Raw genomic sequence first — 26,719 nt, 5'->3', positions numbered from 1 at the left:
TAAATCACATTCTGAAACAATAAATAGATAATACTCAAAACGCTCTAACATGTAAAACTACGGCCAGCACTCCCAAAATACTAGTTTCGTAACTAATAAGACTTGAATATGTGTGTATTTATCTGAAATGTATTTCAAGTGTTTACACAAAAAAAAATATATACATATATAATAATAATGATAAAATCTTAATTAATTCCATAAAAACTAATTTAAATTAGAATGGCATTACATTCCCTTGATTAAAAACATAGTAGCTATTATACAACATGCTATTTAATAATTCTATATTATATTACTGCGTAACATTCATAGTATAATTTAGATAATGCGTGATAATAACAATTAAAAAATAAATAAATAATTAATAATCAATAATTAATAATAATTATTGAGTGTATGGACCCCTCTCGGGTGAAAACCTCACTGGTGGTGGTGATGGATGATAATATTGGGTCGCCTTGTCCTACACCTCTATGGATGTCAAAGTATACACCAGTCCTCTCAAGCCTTATTCTGCTTATACTTTTTAAATAGCTTTAAATATATTTTAGGATATTTATATATTTTATGTTTATATTTTGACATCTTAGTACGTCCCAGATGCTATTGTGGGATATAGAGTCAAACGCCTTTTTGTAATCTATGAACGCTACATACAGTGGTTTGCAAAATTCTAAATATTTCTCTATTACCTGCTCTACCACTCAAATGTGATCAATTGTACACCAACCCGATCTGAATCCTGCTTGCTCACTATACATATACATATATTAAATTATTGGGAAATACCTTTTTCGTAGACTTCTTCTAGTAGAATAGAGGTTTCAGATAGTTCGTTGGAATCGTTGCGAGCGACCGTCACCGCACTCGGCACATCACTGGTGTTCGCTTCTAATGGAATTGAAAGTATAACTTATTAATTTGATCATCATCAACGTTTTTGATTTGTTTGAGTCTGATTTTAAAGCAATATTAGTCTATTCTAAGAGCAATAGTTAGTTTAATTAATAATTACTCATAATACTTGATAGTTAACTTTTTGAATTAGCGTAACAGTAAGTTTCTCCAATAATTCTCGATTTTTTCTAGAAATATTATGATAAAACTCGTATGATTTTTTTTTTTGTTACTAAACAAGTTTTCTTTTCTGAAGTCTCACTGCTGTATCCTGCACTATTGGTAAATGGTTAATTTACACCCAATATTATTTAGATTAGTTTCATTATGTGCGCACATCTGGTTAATTAAAATAAGGTTCAAAATTCAACCGTCACAAACTCTGGTTTACGTTTCCAATGTTTTTTATTGATATTTTTGAGCTATTATCGTACGTGGAATGTATTGAATATGTGGTATGGTTCCAGGCTTGCTTGTGTGTAATTAACAAAATAAATGACAGCAAGTGGCAGAAGATACGTAATTTTGTTTCAACGACGTGTTGAATCTTAAAATTTTCACTGAACTTTGACTCAAAACAAATTTGGACAGTTCTTGCGTAATTTACAAATAAGGTTTATGGCAAAAAAAGCTTGACTCAGCCATAGCGAATGTATATGTATAAATGTTGGGACTATATAATGGAACCATTTGTCTGAGATGAAAAGTCTTAGAGTACATCTTTTGTATCTGTTGAATTGTGGTTATCTGTTGTTGAATAGTTCTTAGAGACTGCAGTCTCTGTCTTATCTGTATTTTATACTATGGGTCTGAGATCATCACCAATATAACATTCATCAATTCGCCGCACATTCAGGACCATACTATTGAAGATATTGATTTGGTCTCAAATTTTTCGTAGTATTTGATTAAATTTCGAATAAATTAAGTATTGAATTGCCATCAATATGTTGGAATATAAAAAATATCAAACTTGCTACCGATGTGACGGACATTTTTAATTTATTAGCTGTTTGGAGCGACGACCTAAATTTAAATAACGTAGATTCTTAAGTCCTTAAAATTTGTGACACTGTATAAAATTTTTGGCACAATATATTATGGTAACAAATAAAACAAATTAAAAAGCGTTTTAGCGTTTTAGGGAACCCAGAACAATAATTTTGTTATCAGTAAAGGAATGTATTGTCGTTCATCTAGATACGGAGATAGGATTAGACGCACAATTTAAGTGTCGATTTTGATTAATAATACAATTAACACAAATAAAAATATAGATTATCACGAATGTCACTAATGTGTGTACATTACCAGGAATGCTGACACGGCGTGTGTCCACAGTCATAACTGTTTGATCCCTGTCCTTCTTATCATCATTCTCGTTAGATTTATCTTGAGGTGGAGTTTCCTGGAAACAAAATACATTTAATAAAAATGATTTTTTTTTAAATGATCTTGGCTGATAAAAAAATTTGAAGAGAAAGAAAGAGATAGTAATATTTGTACGTTGTGCAATGGAAGATGATCCATAATCCATAAATATTAGAAAAATGTATATATAAAGTTTTTTCAAACAAGACTTTCGTATATTTTTTGTAAAATAACAGACTTTCTTCCTGTGTATGGTTCAGTGAAAAAAATATAGCATCATAATTTTATTTATTTTCAAATTTCAAAAAAAAAACAAATGCAAGCGAACGACCCATAATAAAATTTGGTTTTTAATAGTAATAGGAACTAACGAAGCAAGTTTCCACATTTACCGTTATTATTTAGATGATATTTATTTTGATTTTTAAATCTATAAAAGTGGTATTATTTATTATCTGGATATTTAAAAAAAATAAAAAAAACATTCATTCTTTCATTCATTCTTAATTCGTTCTGTAAATAATGTAACTTATTCTGACCTCGGTTACAATCTGTGATGCTGACAGCAAATCTGTCTGTCTATCAGCAGAGAGCAGCGTCACTTCCTCTGCTTGTGTATTTTCTGACATTTCCTTCTCCAGCTGAGGTTCTAGGACTTTTCGTAAAATAGTATTTTTATATTGAGATGTTTTATATTAATCTACTAAAAAAACCAAACAGAAATAAACAAACTGAATATTTTAAATTTGCTAGGTGGCAAGGGGCTAGAAATTAACTTGTAAAGTATTTTTTAAACAAAACATGTATCACTCCTGTGAACCTGTGTCCCTGGTTTGTCTATGTGATATATATATTTTCGAATGTTGTGAAATTTACATAAATATATATATATATATATATATTAGTAAATTATATAAAAGAATCAACTTACGCTTGTCAGCAGCACTGGTCCGTCGCAATTTTTTCTGAGCGTAAGTTAATACCATTTCCTTCTGAAATAAAACACAACGTACATAATTAAATACTACCTTCGTGATATTAATCTCATTTTTTGGATATCTTTACCTCTTCTTGCAATGATAGCGATTCTTCAGAAAATACACCAATAAGACGCCGTCTGATATCACTTGCGGATATATCGTTCTGTAATAAAAATATTCTTATAACAAAACTTTTGACAGTTTAATGTTGTTCCATATGTGAAATTTTTGATGGTATGCTCGAATAAAAACGATGACAATATTAACCCAGCGGCAGTCTATGTTATATAAACTATGAGGATACTAAATAAAATATGTTTTTTACTATTATAAAACTTCATACTCCCGACGTTTCGGTTCCATTGCAGCAACCGTGATCACCGGTAGATGGGCAGATGAGATGAAAAACGCTCAGTAATCCGAAAAACTTGGTTATATTTAAACGAATACACGCGAAAATCTTAGACATCTTTAAGGATATTTATTGAGACATATACCTAACGAGTAACTGTGTGTAAAATATAGGCAGAAAATCCAGTCACACGTTCATTGACTTCCACACACAATATACATAATGTGAATACCTCATCAACATCTTGCAGTTCAACTAGAGTAGAGTGTGGGTGTGTTCGTATTCGTATCTTGATAGTCACACCTCCAGCCAGTTGTACCAGCTGTTCGCCGTCAGCTATCGCTATCGGCTGACTCCATTCAGATATACCATCTTCATAGAAATTTAATATTAATATTATATTATTAGATACGATACGATGTGTGAAAGAAGTACTGAAGAGAGGGTAGTTGGAGAAGTTTTGATTTTATCTATAGTTTAATATTAGAGACTAAACAAATGTTATATAGCTATAGTTGAGTACCTGAGGTACGCCTGACAGTGATCGCTGGTAAAGGCTGCTTAGTCGTCTGTTGAGGTGGCGGGTATCTGGCGCAGTAACCCGGAGTAGAATAGTGCGTCATCCGCCCCGCCTCCACGTTACACCACCACAACACGTTGGTACACTCGTTCACCGCCTGTCAAACGGACAGTTTGCAGTTTTTCAACATAAACATATTATATGGATGTCACAATGAATACAACGTATTCAGTTTGATCATGCATACTTGTAAAGAAACTGGTTTTTATATAATAATATTTTTCGTCTCATATAATTATTTAGATACTCGTGGGTATGTGAAATGTGTTTATATTTTATCTTATGAATGAGTTTTGATGTTGTAACCTCTACGATGTTGGTGGGGTTCTCAGTAGCCACTGGTTCCGCAACCATCAGCGCGGTGGCGGTGTGGTTTTGGACAACTAGCTGAGGGCACGGGTCTTGCGCTACTGTCACCACCCAGCGAGCCTCGTGACGAACTTGGGTTACCGTCACGCATACCTTCAAATAAATGTTTGTTGCTTATATCAAACGAATTCTACAAAAGTAAGCGTTAGTAAAATTTTAGGTTTCAATTTAATTCCTAGTGTTCAGATTGTATTAGCAAAAATTAGATTCTAAAATATCGTTTTATATAGATTCGTTATATTACTTTTTTTGTTTATCAGTTAAAATTGTATATAAACTAATTTCCGGAATTTGTAAACATCTTTTTTGGCATTGGGTTTATGCAAAATAGAATATTAGTTTTACTCCATAGATGGTCATAAATCAGGTAACCAAGTCTAATAAATAACCACGCGGTTCAAGTAGGTTAAGGTAACAAGACCTTTCAAAGTAACACACGAGCTATATATAGCTTTAATGAAAACAAAGCTCGTCCAACCAGAAAAGATAATAAGTACTAACAGACTGCCCGTTATCATCTGTGAGGGCGATCGAACGTCGCACTGGTGTCGTTCCAAGAGCAACTGGTACTGGTGACGAGTGGGTTTTTTCTGTGGGTAGCGCAAAGCAAAGGAAATTACGCAATTCCTCAGCATCACCACCACGCCAGCGACCACTAACCCAAAAACGACATAGCGGTGTACCTTGCAGACTGAAATTAAATTATATATATTTGGTTTAACTAGCATTTTATTATTATAATAGTGTTTTCAATAATAAAAAATATATATATTTAGAATAAACAGATCGTAAAACTGATGATATCAGTACTCGAAGTACCAGAGGGAGTAGTCATTTTATTTGTACGAAAAATGTCTTTATATTATTCAGCAATGATTGAATATTTTTTGAGTAGTAGAAAAGTATACTTAAAAGTTAATTAGATAGCAAAAATACCTTTCTTTTTTAGTTGGATGCACGACTTTGAAGGCTTTAGGACGTAAAACGGACTTCGTGTCCATTTCATTGGGTATCGCTATAGCAGCCACCTGTGTAGGATAGAAACATTACAAAAATATTTAATATAAAAAATAGATAAAAAGATGTTATTAAATGTTTTTTTCACCAAAATCACTCTATCTAATCTGTTCATCAAAATAAAAGTAGAGGTGATGCCCATGACGTTTATATCTTCTTTTATTTCGTAGTACATTGTAAGTAGAGCAACCTGCAACAAAAATACATCATAAGCCTATTATAGGATTGTATGCGATTTGTGATATGCCTTGCGTGTTAAGGTGTTACACCTTTTGGTTGCACTGTATAGCGAAGTCCGTAGCTCTGTCTAAAGTGACGAAGCCGGGCGCCGGAGTTCCATACCTGCCGGGTTCCTCTTTACATACTTGGAGCTGACCGCTAACAAATGTCTCGCGACCCATCTCCACTGACATAAAGAACGGTTTCTGAAGACGAACACATTAAATTTGTATCTAATATCAAAATTATTGGTAAAATGTATATCAACCGTTAATATATGTTATGATACCTGGACAACCGCGGTTGGTGGAGCGATAGCCATACCGGGCTCCAAACGACACAAGGGCGTGGCGTCGTGCGCTCGCAATGTTAGTGCCACTGGGGAAGCATTCGCTAACAACACCACAGGACACAATCTCAGTTCAAGAGAACAGCCTCCGCAAGCACGTACCGGCGCGTAACGAACCTGTTGTATAGAATTATAGCAGAATTATTAGAATTTCATTGTCTATTTTCATTCAACAACCGTCATGTATTCAATTACATCTAATTTAACATAGGTTTAGGGAAACTGAGAAGCAATGGTCGAAAAGTAAGGTTACAATATACTTTATTTTTTTGGCAGATTAAATATATTTTAAGCCGAACTGTAAGTAGTGCTTATGTGTCGACCGTTGAAAGTATACTCACGGTGACATCACAGCGCGGCTGAAGTAGGGCCGGTGACCAGGTGCCGGGCCAATGTTTTCTGACTATAGAGTATGGCCACAGAGATTTTGCGTCTTTCCCACTTGACTTGATCCTTTAAAATAAACTTAGATAAATTAACAAACTTAAAAAAAAAAGACACAAGTTCTGGACTTGTAATAAATCGGTTGAATCGAACTAATAATTTATTATATCTATGGGACATCTATTCCACTTGTGAGACTGAAAAAAAACAATTTTCTTTAATACATTTCCTTACATAAACCCTAGACACAAGTAAACTTTTTCAGAGGCAGCCACCCAAAATCGAGTCTAAAACACACTTTAAGCAGATACAGCGTATAGTGGCTTGATAGTTCAAGTTATAAGTATTATGAATTAGTATTATTTAGTATGAATACCATTTCTGAACGACGTCAATAGCTTCTTCAAGGTCGTTGATGGACGAAGGTTTCTCAAAAACCGAGGTTTCGGTGACGCCATAGTGTAGAGGTACGGCTTCACGTGTCACGGGACAGTCTATATTTCTGAATGCACATAAGTAAAAAAAAACTTATATAAATATATTCAGATGAAATAACAATTTGGTAGATCTTTTTAAGATGGATGGAAGAACGTCGACATTGAGACAGTTGAAGTTTATATGACAAAAAATGTTTAAGGCTATGTATATCTAAATATATATTTGACAATATATTGTGAATCACACGCACATTCGCCCGTATGATACTTAGATCAGAAAATTATATTTAACTTAACCTAAAATAAAACAACTTATCTAGTCTAAAACAGTATAAGACTAGATAAGGTGTTTTATTTTGCAGTGAAAAAAAATGAAGATATTCATTTTGTTTCATATAGTTGCATTTCATTTTTTAATTTTATAAATTATATTTACAAAACAAAAACTTTTATCATTAACCAATGTAATTTGTGCTCTGCTGTAGTAGTAGATGAAATCTGACTACTATGAGCATTGTTTTTACTATGAGTTTTACTATGAGAATTGTTCTTCAGGTTCCAAAATCTATCATTCTTATCGTCCCTGTTTTTGGTGTCATATTCTATTATCACTAGTAAGAGAGAGTGTTAATCTTGAGTACATGGATTTGACTTTTGGAAACCATTATTAAATAAAACAGGAAAATATTTGGTTTACCTGTATTGGAAAGTCAGGGTATGTCTGGCAGCGGTGGTTCCAGGGGCATTGAGATGTGTGGTGGCTCCGTGACCGGCTGCTGTTTGGACAATTTTGGTCGGAGTCTCTGTGCTCTGTGGAGGACCTGGCTCCGTCGATATTAGTACCTTAGAATTATTAATAAACATTTTTATCACACATCACAGCCTATTAAATAGTTAATCGACGAAAACATTGCAGGCTGTCATCGATTTTGTATTAGAAAAGAAATTTTTAATGTTTGTTTTAGTATGGTTCAGTTTATTGTATATTATAGGTATGTATGTAAGCGTATATACTATAGTGACTCACATCGGCGTCTAGCGATAGATAGGATCGTAGTATGTAAAACGGCCAGATGGTAGCCATGATACGACCGGTGCTGCGAGCACGTACAACCCGACACCACACTGAAGTGTAGGACACGTCGCCAGCACTTGGCACTGGTGGTCACGTCATTTGTTAGGATCGGTTTTAAAACATAAATTTTATTATATTTAACTTTAATTCAACGAACGCTAATATACTTTATGCACTAACACTAACGTTAAATAAATAGGTGATATTAATTATGGATTATCTGTGAGACAAAAAAAGTATAAATTCTGTATGCCACTTATAAAAACATCGTTGGAACTTCGAATGGGTATGGACTTGTTGTGAATGAAAATCGGATTATACGACTAGTGACATCTAGTGCAAATTAAACAAACGACTGAACGCGTTTACTTTCGGTCCAATAATAAAAGATTAGAATTATTTACCTCGACTTCTAGATTGATATATCAGAATATCTAGCATACCTTAAATTTTAATATATAAACACGACAATTATGAAACAGATTAAAGTTTAATAAAAAAATTTATTGGATAAATAATATCGTAGAATACGTTACCTTTAACTAGCCAGGGTACATTTTCTTTCCGACATTCCTTTAGCGGTATGTCGCCGGACCAGCCGGATTCGTGGGATGTAAATTTAATTCTGTACAAGGAAACAGCACAGCTAGTATGTAGTTTGGACTTAGTTATACAAAAAAAAGTGCCAAAATAATATCGAGTAATATCGTGTAAAAAAAATTTCTTAAATATTTTTTTTATTCACTACATTATACTTACTTTAATATTGATTCACAGTCAGATTTACAGAGCACGCTTAGACCGACGTTCTCCGCGAGTAATTCACCAGAACTGACGGTTTGCCAGATCTTTTTCTCGGGGCATTGTGAGCGAACCTATTGATATAAATATATATAAAACACATTACCAAGTCTAAAAAATAAAATTGTATAGCTTTACAACAAAAAACACAGAGAACTTCTTTACTTCACTAAGAAATCCAAATATAACTAAGGTTTAAAATCGCTTAAGTTAATAATAGGTCGAGTTAAGAGTAGGTTTAGCTAACGTAATAGAAATTAAATGATGGGCAATGTCAATGCTTTGTGTGTTTGAACGACTCTATCAGTTAAAATGGAGTATAGAGCTTTTAAAGTTATTTACTCGTATGAACTTCAACAAACAAAGATTGTTGCACGAAAATCGGGTGTTTTGATACTGCATGCTGTACTCGAACGTTAAAATAATCAGATCAATAAAAGCTATGTTCTCGATTTATCGTATACGAGGGGTGATCAATAAGTAATGATAATCGAGTATTTCTAGAACGCACAAAACCCCAAATTATTTTTTTTCTGCTTGCTTATTTATCCACTAGTTCAGCTTCAAAAAATTGTATAAATAGGACACCATTACCGGAAGATACATTCATTTGAATACGAACTGTCGAAGAGAAAACATCAAAATGGAGAAAAATGAAATAAGAGCTGTCATTAAGTACCTCTGCCTGAAAAAAAATTTTACCAAAGACATACACAGCGACTTAGAGGAAACATTGGGGGAGTCTGCTCCTCCATATTCCACAGTCGCACGCTGGGCAAAGGAATTTAAGCTGGGCAGAACCTCCACTGAAGATGATCATCGCGAAGGACGCCCTTCCACGTCGCTTACTGGAGAAAACGTAAAAAAAGTGGAAGATATCGTGTTGGCCGATCGAAGGATGACCGTAAGGCATGTAGCTGAGGTCACAGGGATCTCCTATGGCAGCGTTCAAAAAATCATTGTCAACGAAATGCATATGAAAAAGGTCTCTGCGCGTTGGGTGCCGAGAATGTTAACCGACGAGCAAAAAAAGAAACGAGTCAACATTTCGAGGGTGAATCTTCAAAAGTTCCAGGCCGATAAGGAAAATTTTTTGTCGCGTTTTGTGACCATGGACGAGACCTGGATCCACCACTTTGATCCCGAAACCAAACAACAATCAATGACTTGGAAACGAGCTTCCTCACCAACGCCGAAGAAATTCAAAGTGTCAAGTTCAGCGGGAAAGGTTATGGTGTCTGTTTTCTGGGATGCAGAAGGAATTATTATGGTGGAATATTTGGAAAAGGGGGCCACTATAACAGGCTCTTACTACGCAGACCAAATAAGAAGATTGCGAGAGGCTATTAAGTCAAAAAGACGCGGTAAACTGCGCGCTAGAGTGCTGTTTCACCAAGACAACGCCCCGGCTCACAAAGCCGCAGTTGCGATGGCTGCCATTGAAGAAATGGGGTTCGAACTGCTCGAACACCCTCCCTATTCGCCAGATCTAGCTCCCAGTGACTTCTACCTCTTTCCTCGGCTCAAAGAACATCTCCGGGGCAACAAATTTGAGGACAATAGTGAAGTGATGGCCGCAGTAGAGGCATTTTTGGAGGGTCAAGACAAAGAATTTTTTTCTAAGGGAATCATGGGCTTAGAAAAAAGATACACTAAATGTATTAACTTGTTAGGAGACTATGTTGAAAAATAAAATACTTTTTTTTATCTAATAGTTCTGTTTCATATTGATTATCATTACTTATTGATCACCCCTCGTACATATTTTGTTAGAGTCTGTACACACGCGTTAACCAAAGATATTTACAATTTTACTATAAATAAAAATTAACAACAATCAGCAAACTATGCTTCCTTGAGATACACTATTTCTAGATTAAGAAGTGGATTTAAAAAAAGAACTTTCAATCTGATTTTTTTGCTGACGCTCATACAATTACTATAAACAAAACAAATCACAGGTGGATATTTATTAAAATAAAATGATAAAATTAATGACATCAAGTAAACCACATTACCGAATTACTAATACCAGTAACACAAACTATATTTTTTTTTCAGTTTACTAATCCTGCCATAGAACTTTGATTTTCGTCAATAACTTGAAATGAACTGTGATTTTTGTAATTTAAATTATATTTATACTATTATTACCTTATATAAGAGGTTGTGTCTCAGTACATTGGCGAGTACAAGACGCCCTGACAGATACATGTCCCGTCTTGATCCCGAGTCCGTTACGTGCACGTAGAGATAAGCATCGTCCACACGGACACGGGCCGACCCCGAGAACGGTATGCCTTTAAAGTTATTATTTTTATTAATTATAAATATAATCTTATAACTTTCAAGTTGAGCAGTTGATTATCATTTCACTTATATGATTGATCTACCTCTTACTGAATAACTTTATCTTTTAAGATTATTCTGAATAGAATTAGTGAAAAATTTTTTTTTTCGAAGCTATAGAGCTTCACTAAATTTGGTTAGTCAATCAGTCAGTCAGTCAGTTTTTGTTATTGAGTAACAGATAATATAATTACGGTGACTTACTTGAAGACCAATGCCAATCAGCTGATGGACTGGCGACTGCAAAGCGGAGTTTCTTTGACGCAATCGGTGAATGCCATCTATAGCATGTAAGATTTGCAATAAAATCATCACATATATATTAAAACTCATTACATAATTTACGATCTAACAATTTAAAACACTGGTTGAATATTATTAACATAAAAAAATATAAATTAAAAAAAAAATTCGTCGTACTCTCTGCATGTGTGATAAACGGATATTATGACGTAATACATTTTTATTAAGTTTCATTAAGTTTCATCTACAGTTTTTTTAATTATAGTTTTAACATCGGCAATCTAATTCAACTTTTATGATTATGTTAGTATGACTGTGAGAGTTTGTGAAACCCGTAAATTAGCAAGTATGACGTATATTTAAAAATTATTATTATTTAACCTGTACGCAAGTGCTGCCCCTGAACTCAGTGGTACAATTTCATCGGTGCCCTCTTGACCGACCCTCAAAGCAGCGGCGCAGCTGTTATGAACCCACAGTGACACTCGACCTTCGAGACTTTTCTCTATGCTCTCCACGTGGTGCTCTGTCACATCTATTTGTCTTTCACTCTCAGGCACCTTACACTGTAACGTATTTTAATAATTAGATCAAAATATTGAATTACATAGAAGGAATGTTCTTGTTCTTTGTTGTCAATTAAATAAACCTAACCTATGAATTAAAGCAATAAAACATATTATGTATATCACAATAATGTCGATGGAAGAAATACATACACTGTTTATAAAATAAGAGAATATTTTTTTTTACATCCATAAAAATGTTAACGTGTATCAAGTTACCCCGCTGATGACTTCCTTCCAGTCCTCAGCCAGTGCCATGATGGTGCTGACCCCGGGCACGTGTACGTTAACCCGCAGATGCCCCGCGCGCAGGCGAAGCCGCGGCTCAGAGCATAGCGACAGTGTGCCCTGAACATGGAACTGTTGGACGAGCTCCTGCATTGTACCGGTCGCACTATCGATGAGGTCGCTCCTGAAAAGCATATTTTATTTCTAATATTTTATAAAAAAGCGTAGTTTTATAGCTAAGTATTTTTTAAGACGATATTATGACTTATTCAAGTGGAATTATATTTTTTTAAGATATTAAGACAGCAAAAAAAGATAATCCCAAATCTGGTGGAAAATGTAGGCTTCGCTTATGGATGTCTGGAATATTTCGCCAAATAGAAAAAACATGGCCAGTTTGTTATTTCTTTTAGACGCAAAATCACCGTATATTTTTTTTAATCTTATCCAGTGATTGGAGTCCTTGATTAGATGGTTTTTGGACTTACGAGACGTGCATGTCGAATAGAACTCTTGAAGCGGAAGCGAATACGGCATGTATCGCCGAATTCCTAGTCCTTAAACTCAACACGCGGTGACTGCGCATCAATGGACGTGACACATAGTAACCCTCCACGGAACTTGTTTGTCTGAAACGTGAATTAATTGATTTATATGCATAATATTATTATAATTTTTACGCTTTTTGTAGACAATTTGAAACGAATTAAGAAAAAAAATCACTAATAATGTTACTTTGTCACGAAGTAAGTGTAATCGCATCATGAAGCTTGGAGCTGGCACTATTCAAATTGAAAGATTCAGAATATGGTTATTACTAACTTTGATAGTTGTCTTATATCGTTATGAACGTGTATCTCAACACCGGCTAAGCGTAAAGCGAGTCTTGCACGCGGCAGGAGACGTGGTGCGAAGTAAGAGTCGACTCGCAACGCCCCTGCGACTTGTTCCGCGGACACACGACACGTTTGACGGTAATAGTCGCTCTCGATCACCGGCTCCCCGGCCTGGACAAATAAAATTTTAATACTATACAGTTTTAATACTACTAGTTTTCGTCCGAGACTTCGTCCGCAACAAAAACGGACAAAACCATTAAAATCTATTGAGTAGCTTTTAACTGAGAGTGAAACAAACAGCAGTACATCATAAAAAAAATCTCATTTATAATGTTAGTATGATACACGCACCGTTTTTAATTCTTAAAAAAAAATCCTAATATCGTCAGAGCCTCCTCCTTTTTTGAAGTCGGTTAAATAGTACTGAATTAAATGGAATCAAACATGAAATTTTACACTATAACTCCCATACATTATTTTTGCCTGTTAAAGCACATTAAATAATTTTAAATGTAGGTATATTCGTTTAGAATACATTTATTTATATTAAACCAGGCCATTTAATAACTTATAGCAGACATATTTTGTTGTTGAGCAGGAATTTGTAGGTAACTTAAAGTAATTTTCATATGCATAGGGCATATGATGATGTAAATTTAAGTTACATGAGATAATGGCATTTCCAAGGATTCCTACCAGAGGGTCGTGTCTTGGCATAAATTTTTTAGCATCGAACTCGAACGGCTGACTTTTCTGTTCTGTATCCGAACATGCTCTCACTCGCCACATAAGAGCGAACACGGCATCTACAAATAATATTAGAAGTTAGATTGTTTCGTAGTTTTTTTTTTTATAGAAATTAAGAATTACGTAGAGCAAAAAAAAATATCACAGGTTATTGACACGTGGCATGTAGGAAATTGTCTATATTTAATACTATATTTACACTCTCGCCTCGTACTTCGTCTTGTGCTTCGTCTCGTATCACAGCTCGCACCTCCGGACGCGGCGTTGCGAGGCGAGAGACAAGACGCGAGGCGAGCCGCGAGCGACTATTTACACTATTTACCTTGTGCTTCGGCTCGTGAATCGTCTCGCGACTCGTACGCGAGTGTAAATCTACTATAAATTGTTATAATGAACTTTGTTTATATAATGTGGGAACGTTATAAATAACCTTCTGGTGTAACGCTGAACTGCAACTCCTGAGGATCGTTCACTGGCAGTTGGAAATATGCGTAAGTTTCCCACCGCATCAGCAGAGGGCAGTACAGTTCCAGAGCACACTCCACTTCCTCCACCTGGAAATTAATTGACCATTATACATAATTATGACATTAAATTTTGCAAAAGTTTTCTTCTTATACATAAAATATATATGGTGATATTTTTATATTTGAATGTATTTAATACATTTATATGAGTTGTGACAGCATTATATTAGTTACCAGTACTATTTAAAATAGGATAATATTTGAATAAAAAAATAAGGAAATTGATTTAGCATGGTAAAAAACAATTGTATAATAAACAATTTTTTTGATACATTTAAATGTTATGTTATTATTGGATGTCAATATTTGAATATACCCACATGGCCCGGTATAGGGAAGGCGACCAGTCTAATGACGGCCCGCGGGTGTGGATATCTCCACGACACCGTGCTACCATGCAGCATCACCTGATAAGCCATTGGCAACTGGCCGCCAGTTATTATCTTGAACGCCCCGCTCCTATATATTATTATTACATTTAACATTAGTTAACAAATAATAACCGACAAACGCTATCTAGATTTTTTTTTAAATATGGTCTCGAAACACCAACGTATCCTAGATTCTGATATGGAAAACCACTATACAATTTTGCTTTTTTATGGCTTATGTATAGCATAAATAAATTATTTTTGCTTCAAAATGTCACCTGTTTTGTAATAATCTTCATGGAACAAACACTGCCTTCTATATATATATATATATATATATATATATATGAGAGACAGTGTTATAATAAGTCACATACCTTAAATCGTCCTTATAGTAATGGTAGGCTTGATCGTTCGTTTCAGAATTAGTTTGCGGTACGAAGAACGAGGATCTCCTATGTCCACTAACAGGTTTAAACTCCGCACTTGGGGATTCTGATGGTGTTTCACTCTGCAACACAAGAACATTTTTATGTTATCTGTATTGCAAGTACAAGAAAGATATCGACGAATTCATTACCTTTTTTTTTTAAAAATCATAAGGATTCGTGAGATAAAAGAGGCTTTTATAATTAATAGTACATACCATTACGCTGAGCGATTCCTTTAAGGTGTCAATGATCCTTACAATAGTGGTCATGTCACTAGGTCTTAGGTCCACGGTGATGTGATCAAGGTCTATTCCCATTCGAATGGTCGGCTCTTTAGCTGAGGGTCCACCTTCAGCACGACGCCAAGCCTCCCACGTGGTGTCCAAAACCGCACTATTAATTACCATACAAAATATATATTTTTTTTATTTCTTTAATATTATCATCAAAGTGTTATAATAAAAAAGAATTTTTCAAATGAGCAACTGCTTTATAATATATTATATATTAGAAGAGCACCAGCTAACTTAGGAAAATATGCACATATAATAACTTTCGAGGTACTTTTCACATATTACAACAGTTTATATTTCTGTGAGGGTGACCATTGTGATTTTATGCATATGTGACTGTTTAAAAAGACCAATTTCCGTTTCATACATACCCGGCTATCATAGGCTGTAGCAGCACATGCCGGCAGTCCGTTGGTGATCCAGTTGATAGCAATAGTGCTGACAGTAAGAGCCTGCAGTTCATCTTTTCTGGTCGGTTGCCGGCAGCCACTTGCACCCTCAATGCACCCCACCCCGCAACACCCTCCGACCCACGAACCCCCACCTGACCAGTATGCAACGAGATATTCTCCACTTGATTTGCAACTGAAACATACATAGCACCAATATAACCAATACTTATACCAAACACGCTTATGGCCTAATAAAATAAAAACAATGTACACAAATCTATTGAGATACGTCACATATTTCTTCCATTATATAAATATTTGACTGTCAGTAAAAAAATTGCAATAATCACACCTACCCATATAGCGCCTCATGTTATATAAAAATATTGATTTATTCTCAGCCGGTGCGGTTGAATGTTGACATTCGATATTTTTTCTGACCTGTAAAAGGGATAAGGTCTGTCTAAATTTTTTTTATACATTTGTGATGGTAACGTTTAATACAGATATATGGATAGTAATTCATTAAGTGGGATTTTTTTTTTGATAGTATATGTAAAAACTGTTTTATATTTTGCTTTTTTTTGCCACTCTTTTCTATGGTGTTTACACTGGTTGTGACTGTTTAGATATATATATATATATATAAATTTTATTCATGATATTAAATATTTACCGTTATTGTAGACAATTTTTTAACATCTTTAGAAATGATAGTACTATGCAAGCGAATACTATGTTCGGTTTTTATTGTATGATAACGGTCATTATTTACCAATTCGATGATCCTTATTACTCTTTGTATGCGGTCAGCGGAAACTTCGAATAGAACGGGTCTTTCGATTTCCAATTTGACCGCACCCTTCGGATTTCCGCTTGTCAATGTCATGTAGCCGCCTTAATGAAATATACAACAAAATAATGCCGATAATTAGTTTTTTTGTGAATCAAATTAGTTTCTATTTAATACGATTTTTGATTACCGGATGCTAGGTCGATCCTGAGTGTGGCTAGGGCTGGTGGTATATCTGTGACGGGGTCATTGGTTCCATTGGCGGTGATCATCAATGGTGCGTTCCAAGAGCTCGAGTTTGGCCCCGCGCCCAAACCAAACCAGGCGTTGAACAGAGATATCTGTGTGATGTGTTTGGTTAGATTCGATTTGTTTTAAATTATTGATAATATTAATAAATTGTCTAAGCACAAGTTTGCAGGAATGGAAATCTGAGACAGAACATTACTAATTCATCCCACTCAAGATGTGAATATTCCATATATGGTTATAAACCTTCTGGAGGATTTTTTAAGTCATAACAAATAAAATTTTTATATAATCTCTAATACCTGTATTGTCTTCTGTTTCCTTCTCTTCCTATAATAGAAATTGGGTTGTTGAAATGTTACGTGGACTAACGGAACATTGCCTTCCGTCTCTCTCACGAACTGCAGGGCCTTTTGAAAATAGAATTCATCAATTTATAAGTAATAAAATTTTGATATCAATATACTATGTCAAAAATATCAAATGTACTTTTAATATTATTAAGAATACCCTAACACTATGTGAATGGTACCAAATGCAACAAAATTCATTATAGAAAAATTACATTGTAGACAATTTGAAACCTGACAAACATCACATACATTAAGTTTAGTAACAGGAACTTTAGTATACAGTCAATATTCCATACTGCCAGTAATTAATCGGCCTCACCATCCTATCCAATTTCGTTTTTCCAACGTCAGCATTCCTGTGAGTCTCCGTAAGACTTCTGCTAGCCGTCATAGAATCTCTACTGTCGTCTAACTTTGGAGCATTCTTTTTTTCAACTACCGTCACCTAAAAAATGTAACAATATTTTAATAGTATTTAATATTGGCTTTTAACATCAACCACCCCATCAAGTGTCGTATTATGAACGAACAAAAAATCGGCAATCGTTGTTTTTTAAATTAATTTCGTTTATAAACTACTGTTATTGTTTGCTATAATATATGACATAATGCAGGCTTACATTTAACCTGCTGTACTAACTACTATGTTTGGTTGGGGGAATTATGCATATAAAGTTTGAAGCAAATATTTTATACGGGTTGAGTTGTGATTTTGAAAACTCTTTTGGTTTCGCTTAGTTGAGTAATAATATCCTAGTTCCAACATGGCGGAACACTCAAGATGGCGGACAAGATGTTTTCGAAATGTACTTACTCCTTTACTAGAATAATTCGAAAAAATCTTGATTTAATTCCTTTCATAATAGAGAATTTTATATAATGTGGCACTTATATTTATAATATCTGTGTGTGATACAGTTGTTTTATACGTTAAAAAAAAAAACTTATCAGCTAAGGTTAATCCGGCTTAGAATGTTCAATATTGTACATTTAACTACCTTGATCTGATTGAATACTTCTGTATCCGTGTCCGGTGGCTTGAATATCCCCGGCGGTGGCTTCAGTTCCGTTATTTCGGGCGAACCATCATCCCTCGCGTACAGAGAAACGTCGATGGTGCCCATTGTGATAAACACTTCCAAAAAATCCGATGATTTGGCGCTGTAATGTTTTATACATTTTGAAATGCCATTTTTTTAATACCATTAAACGAACAACTCACGTATATATGAACAAATCTCAGAACGACTACAACGACTTCTATGACTTTTAAGCGTACGGGAATATCCGCAAATCAGCGATTTAGCTACGAATTTATTTTTGAATATCGCTTCAACTGGGGTTTCGGATGACGATGTACTGCAGTTTGATGATTTTATGAATTATAATCTATTAAAACGACACTCACGTGTAATCCACGCCGGCTATGGACACGGACTTCTTAAGGGGTACCGAAGACGACTCCCGTCTGATCTTATACGTGGAGTGAGAAGCCGTCTCGAAGCCGGAATCAAACATGTAGCTGCGGCTCACCTCCAAAACACTCTTTGCCCCCTCTAAAGGTATTTAAATATATACAATTTTTATTTTTTTTTTATAGAAAACTATCATTTAACATAGAAATAAGATGAAGTGAGAAAACGTAATAGAAACGCTTCGTTAAGCATATCGAGACACGACATTATTTTCCAATCATTAAAGCGACTGGGACGTGATAGCTTAAGGCGCATCTTTGAATACTGGCCGTCTGATATATATTTTTACATTAACTTTAATTTTAGGCCATAGCTCATATATAAGAAGGGTCAATAGTAGTTTTTTTTTTGTCAAAGATGTCATTGATGTGAATGCAATTGTATCACTTACCGCTTTCGCACCGCCCTTCGAAGAGAGTTGTCTCACTGTCGGCTGGAGACGTATCACATGGCTCATGGTTTACAAGGTAGGGTAGGTACGGACAGGACGCATCTTCTTCAAGTACAAACGAACTGTCTTCCCTGTAATAATATAGTGTATATTTAAACATTATCATATTATGGTCATTCATAGTAATTACCAAAGAAAAATCTAATCAAACTTTTTATATCACATATCAATTATCAAGTAGTCATAACTGTGATATACATAGCCATAATGTTACCTGTGTCGTAATGCGTGGGCGAATCTTTTAGCCATATCTTGCATGAGACAAAGTCTCGAGGCGGCCAGTTCTACAACGCAGTCGGATAGCAGGTTCAATTCCACCGCTGCCCCGCATGTCATGGCGCCGCAACTATATATAGGGGGCGCCAGCACGCAACTCACGTCCATACTGTTATAAGACGTAATTTAAAATGTAACATCCGGTAGATAAATATTTAAAAAATTATTACTCTAAACACTTAATAAAACTGTGACTATGACTTTTTCTATAAGTAATTACCTGACCGTATACACTTTTCAGATTTTGTTCATATAATTTTTTTTTAATGTTATGTTAGTTGTATTATATTGTATGTGAAGGAACGGATTCATAAAGATTTTTTTTATATTTAATTAATTGATTCCTGGTGTCCTATTCGAGATTTTTATTATGAACACCAAAATTTTATTCTATATATCTGTAGTGTATTTGTTAACTCAAAATGGAGTAACAGTGAGAGAGTTATATAATAATGTATTTGGTGTACTAACGAATGCAAAATTGGTGTGATGATAGGAGATATTATGGGTTGGCTCCATTTTAAAGCAGGGTTTTCACTACCAGTGCCCTTTAGGATTTCAGATTCAGTCGCCTGTGAAATATGCGAAAAAGATTATATAAAAGTTGCAGTTTCCTGAAGATTTAATAAAACTTTTTTGCAATACAGTATAACGAAAATATGTTAATATTTAATAACTAAATCATAGTTCAGATTTAAGATGCCATCTTGATCTTTTACAAACATCTGTCATTAAGTTTTAAGTTTTAAAAAATTTATATAAGAATATGACAAAACGAAGGAAGTGATATAGAAATAAATTTCCACTGAAGAATTTGATGATTTCACATTATGTAATTGCTGTATTTTTTTCATTGCAATAAGGTAATCATGTCGACCAACCTCTTCGTTAACAATCTGGCTGAACCTTGCTGAATTGAACGCCAGGTTTTTGACGTGCACCTCGTACTGACGCCCCTCGAACCCTGGCGCTGGAGACGACCAGTTGTTATCAGCAGCGACATTTATCGACTGCCTGCCAATTAGAATATTCTTATCATTACAACTTGTTCAATTTTACTATTGAAGAAGAAAATTAGTGATGTACCTGCATATCGGGTTATCCGGATGAGGATTTACGCTAACTTTCCCAATCTGCAAGAAAATGTCGTTTAAGGAAACATCAATTAATGTATTGAGTCCATGTAATTACTCACAATGAGCATAAAGGTGTCGTCCCCTTTATCGTTATCTTCTTCCCCGCTCGTCATTAACAATCTCAGTCCACCAGCTGTTACGTAGAAGAACGGCCATTGCCACGAACTCGAACTATTTATAAATAATAAAGAATCATTAATATTGTGATATAAAGTAAACATCCAATTTTTCGTAGCCCAATAGAATCCTAGCTTTCATACATCACTCGTTCAGAAACAAACAAAAACAATAGTTCACATTTGAAACCTGTTTTTTAAACATTTTGTCAAAATTATAACATTAAAATACGTAAAGATAAGCAGAATTGGTGAGGTCAGCATTAGTATATGGTGATAGTTACTTTTGTCTTCAAATTGCATCGGTAACCTTATTCTTAAAATATATTGTGAGTTTCAATTAGACTTGAAAAAGGAGACTTAGGAAGACTAAAGCATCAGGAAGATAGAAGGATTAATAACAGCCACGAACAGCCTTCAAACAAATCGAGACCACTTATAATAGACCTCTGCCCTACCTTTGGTCGTCCGTAGTTAATGGGCAAATAGATTGCGGCGTGAGGTCATGTAGCCAGCATAGCATGTAATCCAATACATCCGGTTGCAGAACGGCCTCCAGTGGCGCTAAAGTCGCGTACACCTCCCACATACTGTCTACGTTCTATTGAAAAAAAAACGCTTATATTTCAAATAGTTATTTATTAAAGAGATCTAAGATTTTAGCGAGTTTTATTCATTTAAATGAAACTAGTATTATTGATGAGATGTGAATGGCGTCACATCTCGTCTGCCCGTGATCACGGTCGCTGCAAAGTAACCGAAACGTCGGGAGTATGTAGTTCTTTACAAAAATAAATCACGCGTAGTTTATCCGAATAATACTAGTTTCATTTAAATAGTTATTTATTAATATGAAGTTTCTTCTGGAAAATAGTACCACAGATGCAGTATCAAAGTCTAAAATTTATAGGCTTATATGGGATATGATTGTGAAGTATTTTTTTCCACTTAAATGTAGCTGCTAGCTTAATTGGATTTGACAGCGCCAACAAGGGTATGCGTGAAATTCAGGAAATAATCTTTGTATAGATCTCTGTCCTCGCCAGCAATGGAAGCGTGGTTCATGGTTCCGGGAGGCAGTGGAGGTCTTTTTTATTTACTCTCCGACGATATTTTATTATCTCAGTTTAGAAGGTTTTGTATTTGAGAATTTTAACGAGCGGATTGGGATGCTACATCGCAGTTTCGTTGAATCCCTCTGGGTTAATCTTGATATGACTGACAATGGAACTTTGAGATCTCAATCTCTCAATGAGTGTTTGTAGCGTGTTAGATCAATAAAGAGGTTAATTAAATGTTTTATACTTACAGCATTTTGTTCCAATAGTTTAGGATGGAGTTCTTCCTTCCAGCTCACTGGCAAGTTGGAGATACTGTGTAACCAGAAAATATTTTAGCCAATAGTGAATTAATTGGTGTTTGTAATTATATGAAGTGTATGTATACCAAACCTCGCTTGAGTAATGGTGACAGCTAGGAAATGGTTCTCCTCTTTTGCATTGGCCGGTTCCCGTACTTCAATAATTCTACCACCTAGCACTCCCGGCGTCCAATCATCGCTGGCCGTACTGTAGTTTATTTAAAAGATTCATATTAATTATATCATTCACTACACTTGACACGAGAACAAAAATTAAGGAATGATTAAATACAGTTTCGGTGAAAATCACAAAGAAATAGCGACTTCGTATCTAAATTTTGTCTCTTTAGGATGATTTGCATTTTATTAATTTGACCGATTTAAAAAGATATAAGTTTTAATAGTGATAATTTTCATGTGACTTCCATGGCAATAGATATGTGGCTTGTTGAAATATACCGTTTGTAATGACGTATTGAAGCCGACGCCACTTTGACCTTGAGCTGGTTGTAGTGTTCCTGGAGGTCGACGGTGGATATGACGTCATCGATCACTATCGCCAGTTTCACCTGCGGCGTCGCCACGACTATGGTTGCGCGACTCACAACCCATTGGAACCAGAAGAATGTTTTCAGTTTTGTATCTGTAACCAAATTATATCGTTACGAATGCTATAAAATAACAAATCAAGCAATTTTAAGCTAATGATAATTTATTTTCAAACAAGCACATAAAACAATAGTTATCTTATTTTTAAAACGCTTCATCATAAAGTCACTTCTGCAAAGCACATTTTTTTTTTTTTTAGAAAATTGATTTTAAATAAATATATTTTTTTATGAAATTTAATAACACGATATTATTTACTAGTGGATATACACTCGCGTATGAGTCGCGACACGAGGCACGAGCCGAAGCACAAGGTGAGAGTGTTGAAAGTCGCTCGCGGCTCGCCTCGTGTCATGCCTCGTGCCTCGCATCACTCGTGTCCAGAGGTGCGAGCCGTGATACGAGACGAATTACAAGACGAGGTACAAAGCGAGAGTGTAAATGTAGTATACGAGTTCTACATATGTTTAAATTTACAGGAACGTTTTCTTAACAATCCTGAGACTCAATTTTAAGTATCTTTTAAATTAATATTGTGCAAACAGAATAATGCTTTGATACACTTTACACTAACACTATATTATAAAATAAGGTATATATACCCAGAGCATTGTATTGATGTGTTTCAAATATACTGATCAGCTGTTCGGAGTGGTTGTCGCTGGCCTCCTCTGATACGCTCTGTCTCGCGTCCATTTCAGAAACGGATCTTAAATAAATAAAATAAGTATCACTTTTTGTTTATTTTAACGGACGAGGCATGTTTTGATTATGCTTCAAAGATGTATATGCAATAATCTTAAAACATATTTACGATTGTGTGTTCTGTATTTGAGGTATTGTTTCAAATTAGTGCTATCGTGGATTGTACACACATGTAAGGATTTGTGTAAAAAAATCAGTATAGAATGATTGTAGGCCTTCATTAACTCATGCTATATACCATTTAAATCTTAATTATTAACCAAATGATATAATTAAAAGTATATAATAATAGGACGATCGAAATTTTAACTTTGTCTGTATAACAGTATATTTCCCACGTCGATATAATCGGGGTATATGGAGACCAAAAAATGGTTAAAGAGTCATATGTAAGGTATTACAAAAAATTTATCACCTCCTGAGCGATTTGGTGGCGCTGCCGACAGATGGGTTTCTCATCTTAGATACAACTGACTGGCGTGTCAACAGCGACATTATGTGACTGAAGCAGTGAATAGCTATAGACACAGCTTGGACCTGAAATATATAGATATTTATTAAATTTGACGATCGTCGACTTAAACTGTGACCCACGTTTCTGACTATGAGTATAATATTATATTATCATATTCAGTATTCTCGTTTCCGAATATCATTAATTCTGCATCACTGCAAACTAGGTTTTATATACTGATTATTATGTCAGTTATGTAATAAGGTGACATTTTTTATTTGATACATAGAATAAAAAAAATCATAATAAAAGTAGCCTCAGTTACTCGTTTTACATCGTCTACCAGATAATTAAAGGCTTGTCATAATCGGTCCAGTCGTTTAAGAGATCAGCCGACACAAACAAGCAGATAGATAAAAGTGCTACAAAAATATATATTGCTTTATGTAAAAAATAATTACTTTAATTTTACAAAAAGACTCTACTATTTAATTTATATACACTTTTAAATAGAATACATAAAGTTGTATAAATACATTAAGCATATACAATATTAACAAGTCCAAGCTAAAATACGTATATTCTAAGAAGCAATATTTAAATATTGCTTTAATGGTTAAGAATATAAAGTTACCTGATCTTGATCTAGTCTAACTAGGATGGGCGGAGTGTCAGCGTGGAGGTTTACACCGAGCGATACAACCGGACCACTTTTAATTGTTGTCTGAGCGGGAACTGGTTCAGGAGCTGGGGGCGTCTCTTCTGGCTAAAATTACAACGTCAAATTACTTCTTACACATAAAATCGTTAATGCACAAAACATGCCTATCAGTTGTAGTGAAAAGTCATGTCATGTAATCCAGTGTCAGAAACGATTGCAATTTAATATAGTTTTTAATAAAGAATTTTTTTCAATATAAAATGTTTAAAGAGCATTACTCACCTCTGGACTCTTTTTGAACCTGGAAGAGAAACAAAAGAGGACGGATAATTAACAAGTTCCATATATCTGGACAAATTTGTAAGAGCATAGAGCTGACATACCTAACTGGTCCTCGTATGAATTCTTTCAGTGATGAGGGCTTGAAATCAACGCCGGATGTGAAGAATTTTGTTCTCTGTAATATTTTTATTAATTTAAACTAAGTTTATTATTGAATTAACTCTAACAATGTAACAATCTCACGTCTTCCTCCTTGTGTTCGGTGTGTCTGTGCTTTACGTCGAACTTGCGGGTTTTTATTTGGAGGCTCTTGGTTACTACGGACAATGTCACAGTAGTGGTGACCAGATCAAGCACAGTTCTTGGCATCGGTATTCCAGTAGACTTCAGCTGGGAACGAAGACCGGATGCAGATTTTTCCCTTCCGAAGGAACTCGCACCAGCCTGTACCTCCAGTGTATAACATGACACGTCTGCTAGACGAGTCTTCCAAGGAAACGAATCCTCAATCACTGTATGTAAGTTATAATTGATAAAATTATTCAAACAGTTATACGTTTATAGACCATATAACATAGTAGATATTATATATATATATATATATATATATATATATATATATATATATATATATATATATATATATATAAGTCTTATCATATCCCTTCCAGTTCGTCACGATGACATTACATTTAAATGAAAAAATAATTCAAACTAGCCAAAACAATTTTTATTTTTACATAAATTCCCGTGTGTACTTCCATCTAATTATTTTGTTGACATACATTTATAATTTATGATTGCTTCGCTTTAATATTAAAAAAAAAAGTACATATAATTTTCTAAATATTACCGTTCGTGTCTTGTCTCGGCCTGTGCAGTGTAGGATGATCGTGCCTGACTTCCTGCCAAATGTATTTCATTTGAGAGTTCGAGTGCATCGATAGGCGTCCGAGGCTAATGAATAAAAGAAAAATATATTTTATAAATGTTTGCAAAGTAAAAAAAATATTAAAAAACATTATGAATTGAGATTGTGAAGTCAAATTGAATATGGCCTAAATTCACAAACCCTTAACTGACACTATTTCGGTAGACGACGTAAACTCTTAATACACACACTAAAAGACATCTGATAGTATACCTGAGAACTAGTACTCTGTGTCCAGTCTCCGCGTGTCTTTCCATAGCATCCCTAACCGTAGCAAAGTCCACGGCGGATACGGAAGATGACGTCACGTACACCAAAACCAAGCCAATTTCCGCTGTAAGCAGCAGCCGGTTAAGGCGCTCATGCAGCTGCAGCAGCTTACTATCCGTCCATTGGCTAGCTTGCCTAATCTGTATGGAAAAGAAAATTTATGATTTATTTGTTTATATATAATCTAAATTAATTTAAGTACAATAAGGAATCCGGAATCAAACCTATAATAAAAATTTCCGTTACAGGATATTTTAAATTCGTGGAATGCCCTCGATAGTACGGTTAGTAGGTTGTAGATTATTTTTGTTCTGTAATATATTTAATACCTACCACTTTGGGCGGTGGCTTGATGTCTTTTCGTTCGCTTCGCTCGCTACTGGACTCTTGGCTGCGCGGTCGGACGTGAACCAACTCAGCTCCTGATCCTGACCGACTGCCTCCGCGACCGCTAGATGACTACAACAAATTCACACCAACATTTTAACAATAAAAATTACTGACAAACATAATAATATTCTATATACTATATAGATGCAAATACATATGGAAATTTAATCTAACTAAATCATATGATATTATCTTTAGTTGTATGATCGTATTTCACATACAAACTTAGCTCCTAAGACGGATGAGATTTATTGTACAGCGAGCATCATACGATAAAATGTATAACTAAAAAACTAAAGTACAAGCTATGTGTTATAATTATTTTTCCTGATATAATAATTTTTGGACTTCTGTATGCTGCTGACTGTACAACGAAGTAAATTCAATG

General features: G+C 34.8%; 1 protein-coding gene across 2 annotated transcripts in view; it reads right to left on the bottom strand.

Annotated features, from left to right (window-relative positions):
• The window catches only part of LOC116777123 (uncharacterized), a 42,198-nt gene that overhangs the window by 6,311 nt on the left and 9,168 nt on the right, over nt 1–26,719 (bottom strand). For both annotated transcript variants that reach the window (XM_032670494.2, XM_061526191.1), the window contains exons 20-76: nt 26,275–26,400; nt 25,885–26,081; nt 25,594–25,697; nt 24,984–25,252; nt 24,842–24,915; nt 24,741–24,759; nt 24,432–24,563; nt 23,759–23,880; nt 23,241–23,347; nt 22,489–22,672; nt 22,121–22,237; nt 21,979–22,042; nt 21,128–21,270; nt 20,613–20,724; nt 20,504–20,550; nt 20,299–20,431; nt 19,889–19,989; nt 19,356–19,526; nt 19,082–19,212; nt 18,624–18,771; nt 18,214–18,376; nt 17,535–17,660; nt 17,165–17,272; nt 16,804–16,954; nt 16,596–16,717; nt 16,177–16,261; nt 15,800–16,013; nt 15,351–15,528; nt 15,082–15,215; nt 14,654–14,792; nt 14,237–14,360; nt 13,756–13,865; nt 13,043–13,227; nt 12,709–12,849; nt 12,212–12,404; nt 11,808–11,992; nt 11,388–11,464; nt 10,989–11,134; nt 8,793–8,908; nt 8,570–8,658; nt 7,986–8,116; nt 7,656–7,801; nt 6,898–7,023; nt 6,479–6,590; nt 6,078–6,254; nt 5,839–5,994; nt 5,658–5,759; nt 5,489–5,580; nt 5,054–5,243; nt 4,490–4,645; nt 4,127–4,280; nt 3,836–3,975; nt 3,337–3,414; nt 3,203–3,263; nt 2,811–2,926; nt 2,212–2,308; nt 793–894 (exon numbers count right to left, since the gene is read on the bottom strand). In XM_032670494.2, coding sequence (XP_032526385.2) covers nt 793–894; nt 2,212–2,308; nt 2,811–2,926; nt 3,203–3,263; nt 3,337–3,414; nt 3,836–3,975; nt 4,127–4,280; nt 4,490–4,645; nt 5,054–5,243; nt 5,489–5,580; nt 5,658–5,759; nt 5,839–5,994; nt 6,078–6,254; nt 6,479–6,590; nt 6,898–7,023; nt 7,656–7,801; nt 7,986–8,116; nt 8,570–8,658; nt 8,793–8,908; nt 10,989–11,134; nt 11,388–11,464; nt 11,808–11,992; nt 12,212–12,404; nt 12,709–12,849; nt 13,043–13,227; nt 13,756–13,865; nt 14,237–14,360; nt 14,654–14,792; nt 15,082–15,215; nt 15,351–15,528; nt 15,800–16,013; nt 16,177–16,261; nt 16,596–16,717; nt 16,804–16,954; nt 17,165–17,272; nt 17,535–17,660; nt 18,214–18,376; nt 18,624–18,771; nt 19,082–19,212; nt 19,356–19,526; nt 19,889–19,989; nt 20,299–20,431; nt 20,504–20,550; nt 20,613–20,724; nt 21,128–21,270; nt 21,979–22,042; nt 22,121–22,237; nt 22,489–22,672; nt 23,241–23,347; nt 23,759–23,880; nt 24,432–24,563; nt 24,741–24,759; nt 24,842–24,915; nt 24,984–25,252; nt 25,594–25,697; nt 25,885–26,081; nt 26,275–26,400 — 7,423 coding nt within the window. The remainder of the gene's footprint in view (nt 1–792; nt 895–2,211; nt 2,309–2,810; nt 2,927–3,202; nt 3,264–3,336; nt 3,415–3,835; nt 3,976–4,126; nt 4,281–4,489; nt 4,646–5,053; nt 5,244–5,488; nt 5,581–5,657; nt 5,760–5,838; nt 5,995–6,077; nt 6,255–6,478; nt 6,591–6,897; nt 7,024–7,655; nt 7,802–7,985; nt 8,117–8,569; nt 8,659–8,792; nt 8,909–10,988; nt 11,135–11,387; nt 11,465–11,807; nt 11,993–12,211; nt 12,405–12,708; nt 12,850–13,042; nt 13,228–13,755; nt 13,866–14,236; nt 14,361–14,653; nt 14,793–15,081; nt 15,216–15,350; nt 15,529–15,799; nt 16,014–16,176; nt 16,262–16,595; nt 16,718–16,803; nt 16,955–17,164; nt 17,273–17,534; nt 17,661–18,213; nt 18,377–18,623; nt 18,772–19,081; nt 19,213–19,355; nt 19,527–19,888; nt 19,990–20,298; nt 20,432–20,503; nt 20,551–20,612; nt 20,725–21,127; nt 21,271–21,978; nt 22,043–22,120; nt 22,238–22,488; nt 22,673–23,240; nt 23,348–23,758; nt 23,881–24,431; nt 24,564–24,740; nt 24,760–24,841; nt 24,916–24,983; nt 25,253–25,593; nt 25,698–25,884; nt 26,082–26,274; nt 26,401–26,719) is intronic.

Source organism: Danaus plexippus, chromosome Z, assembly GCF_018135715.1.
Source record: "Danaus plexippus chromosome Z, MEX_DaPlex, whole genome shotgun sequence".
Lineage (NCBI taxonomy): Eukaryota > Metazoa > Arthropoda > Insecta > Lepidoptera > Nymphalidae > Danaus > Danaus plexippus.
Note: the sequence above shows the minus strand (reverse complement) of the source record. Positions and strands in the feature narration are given on the sequence as shown.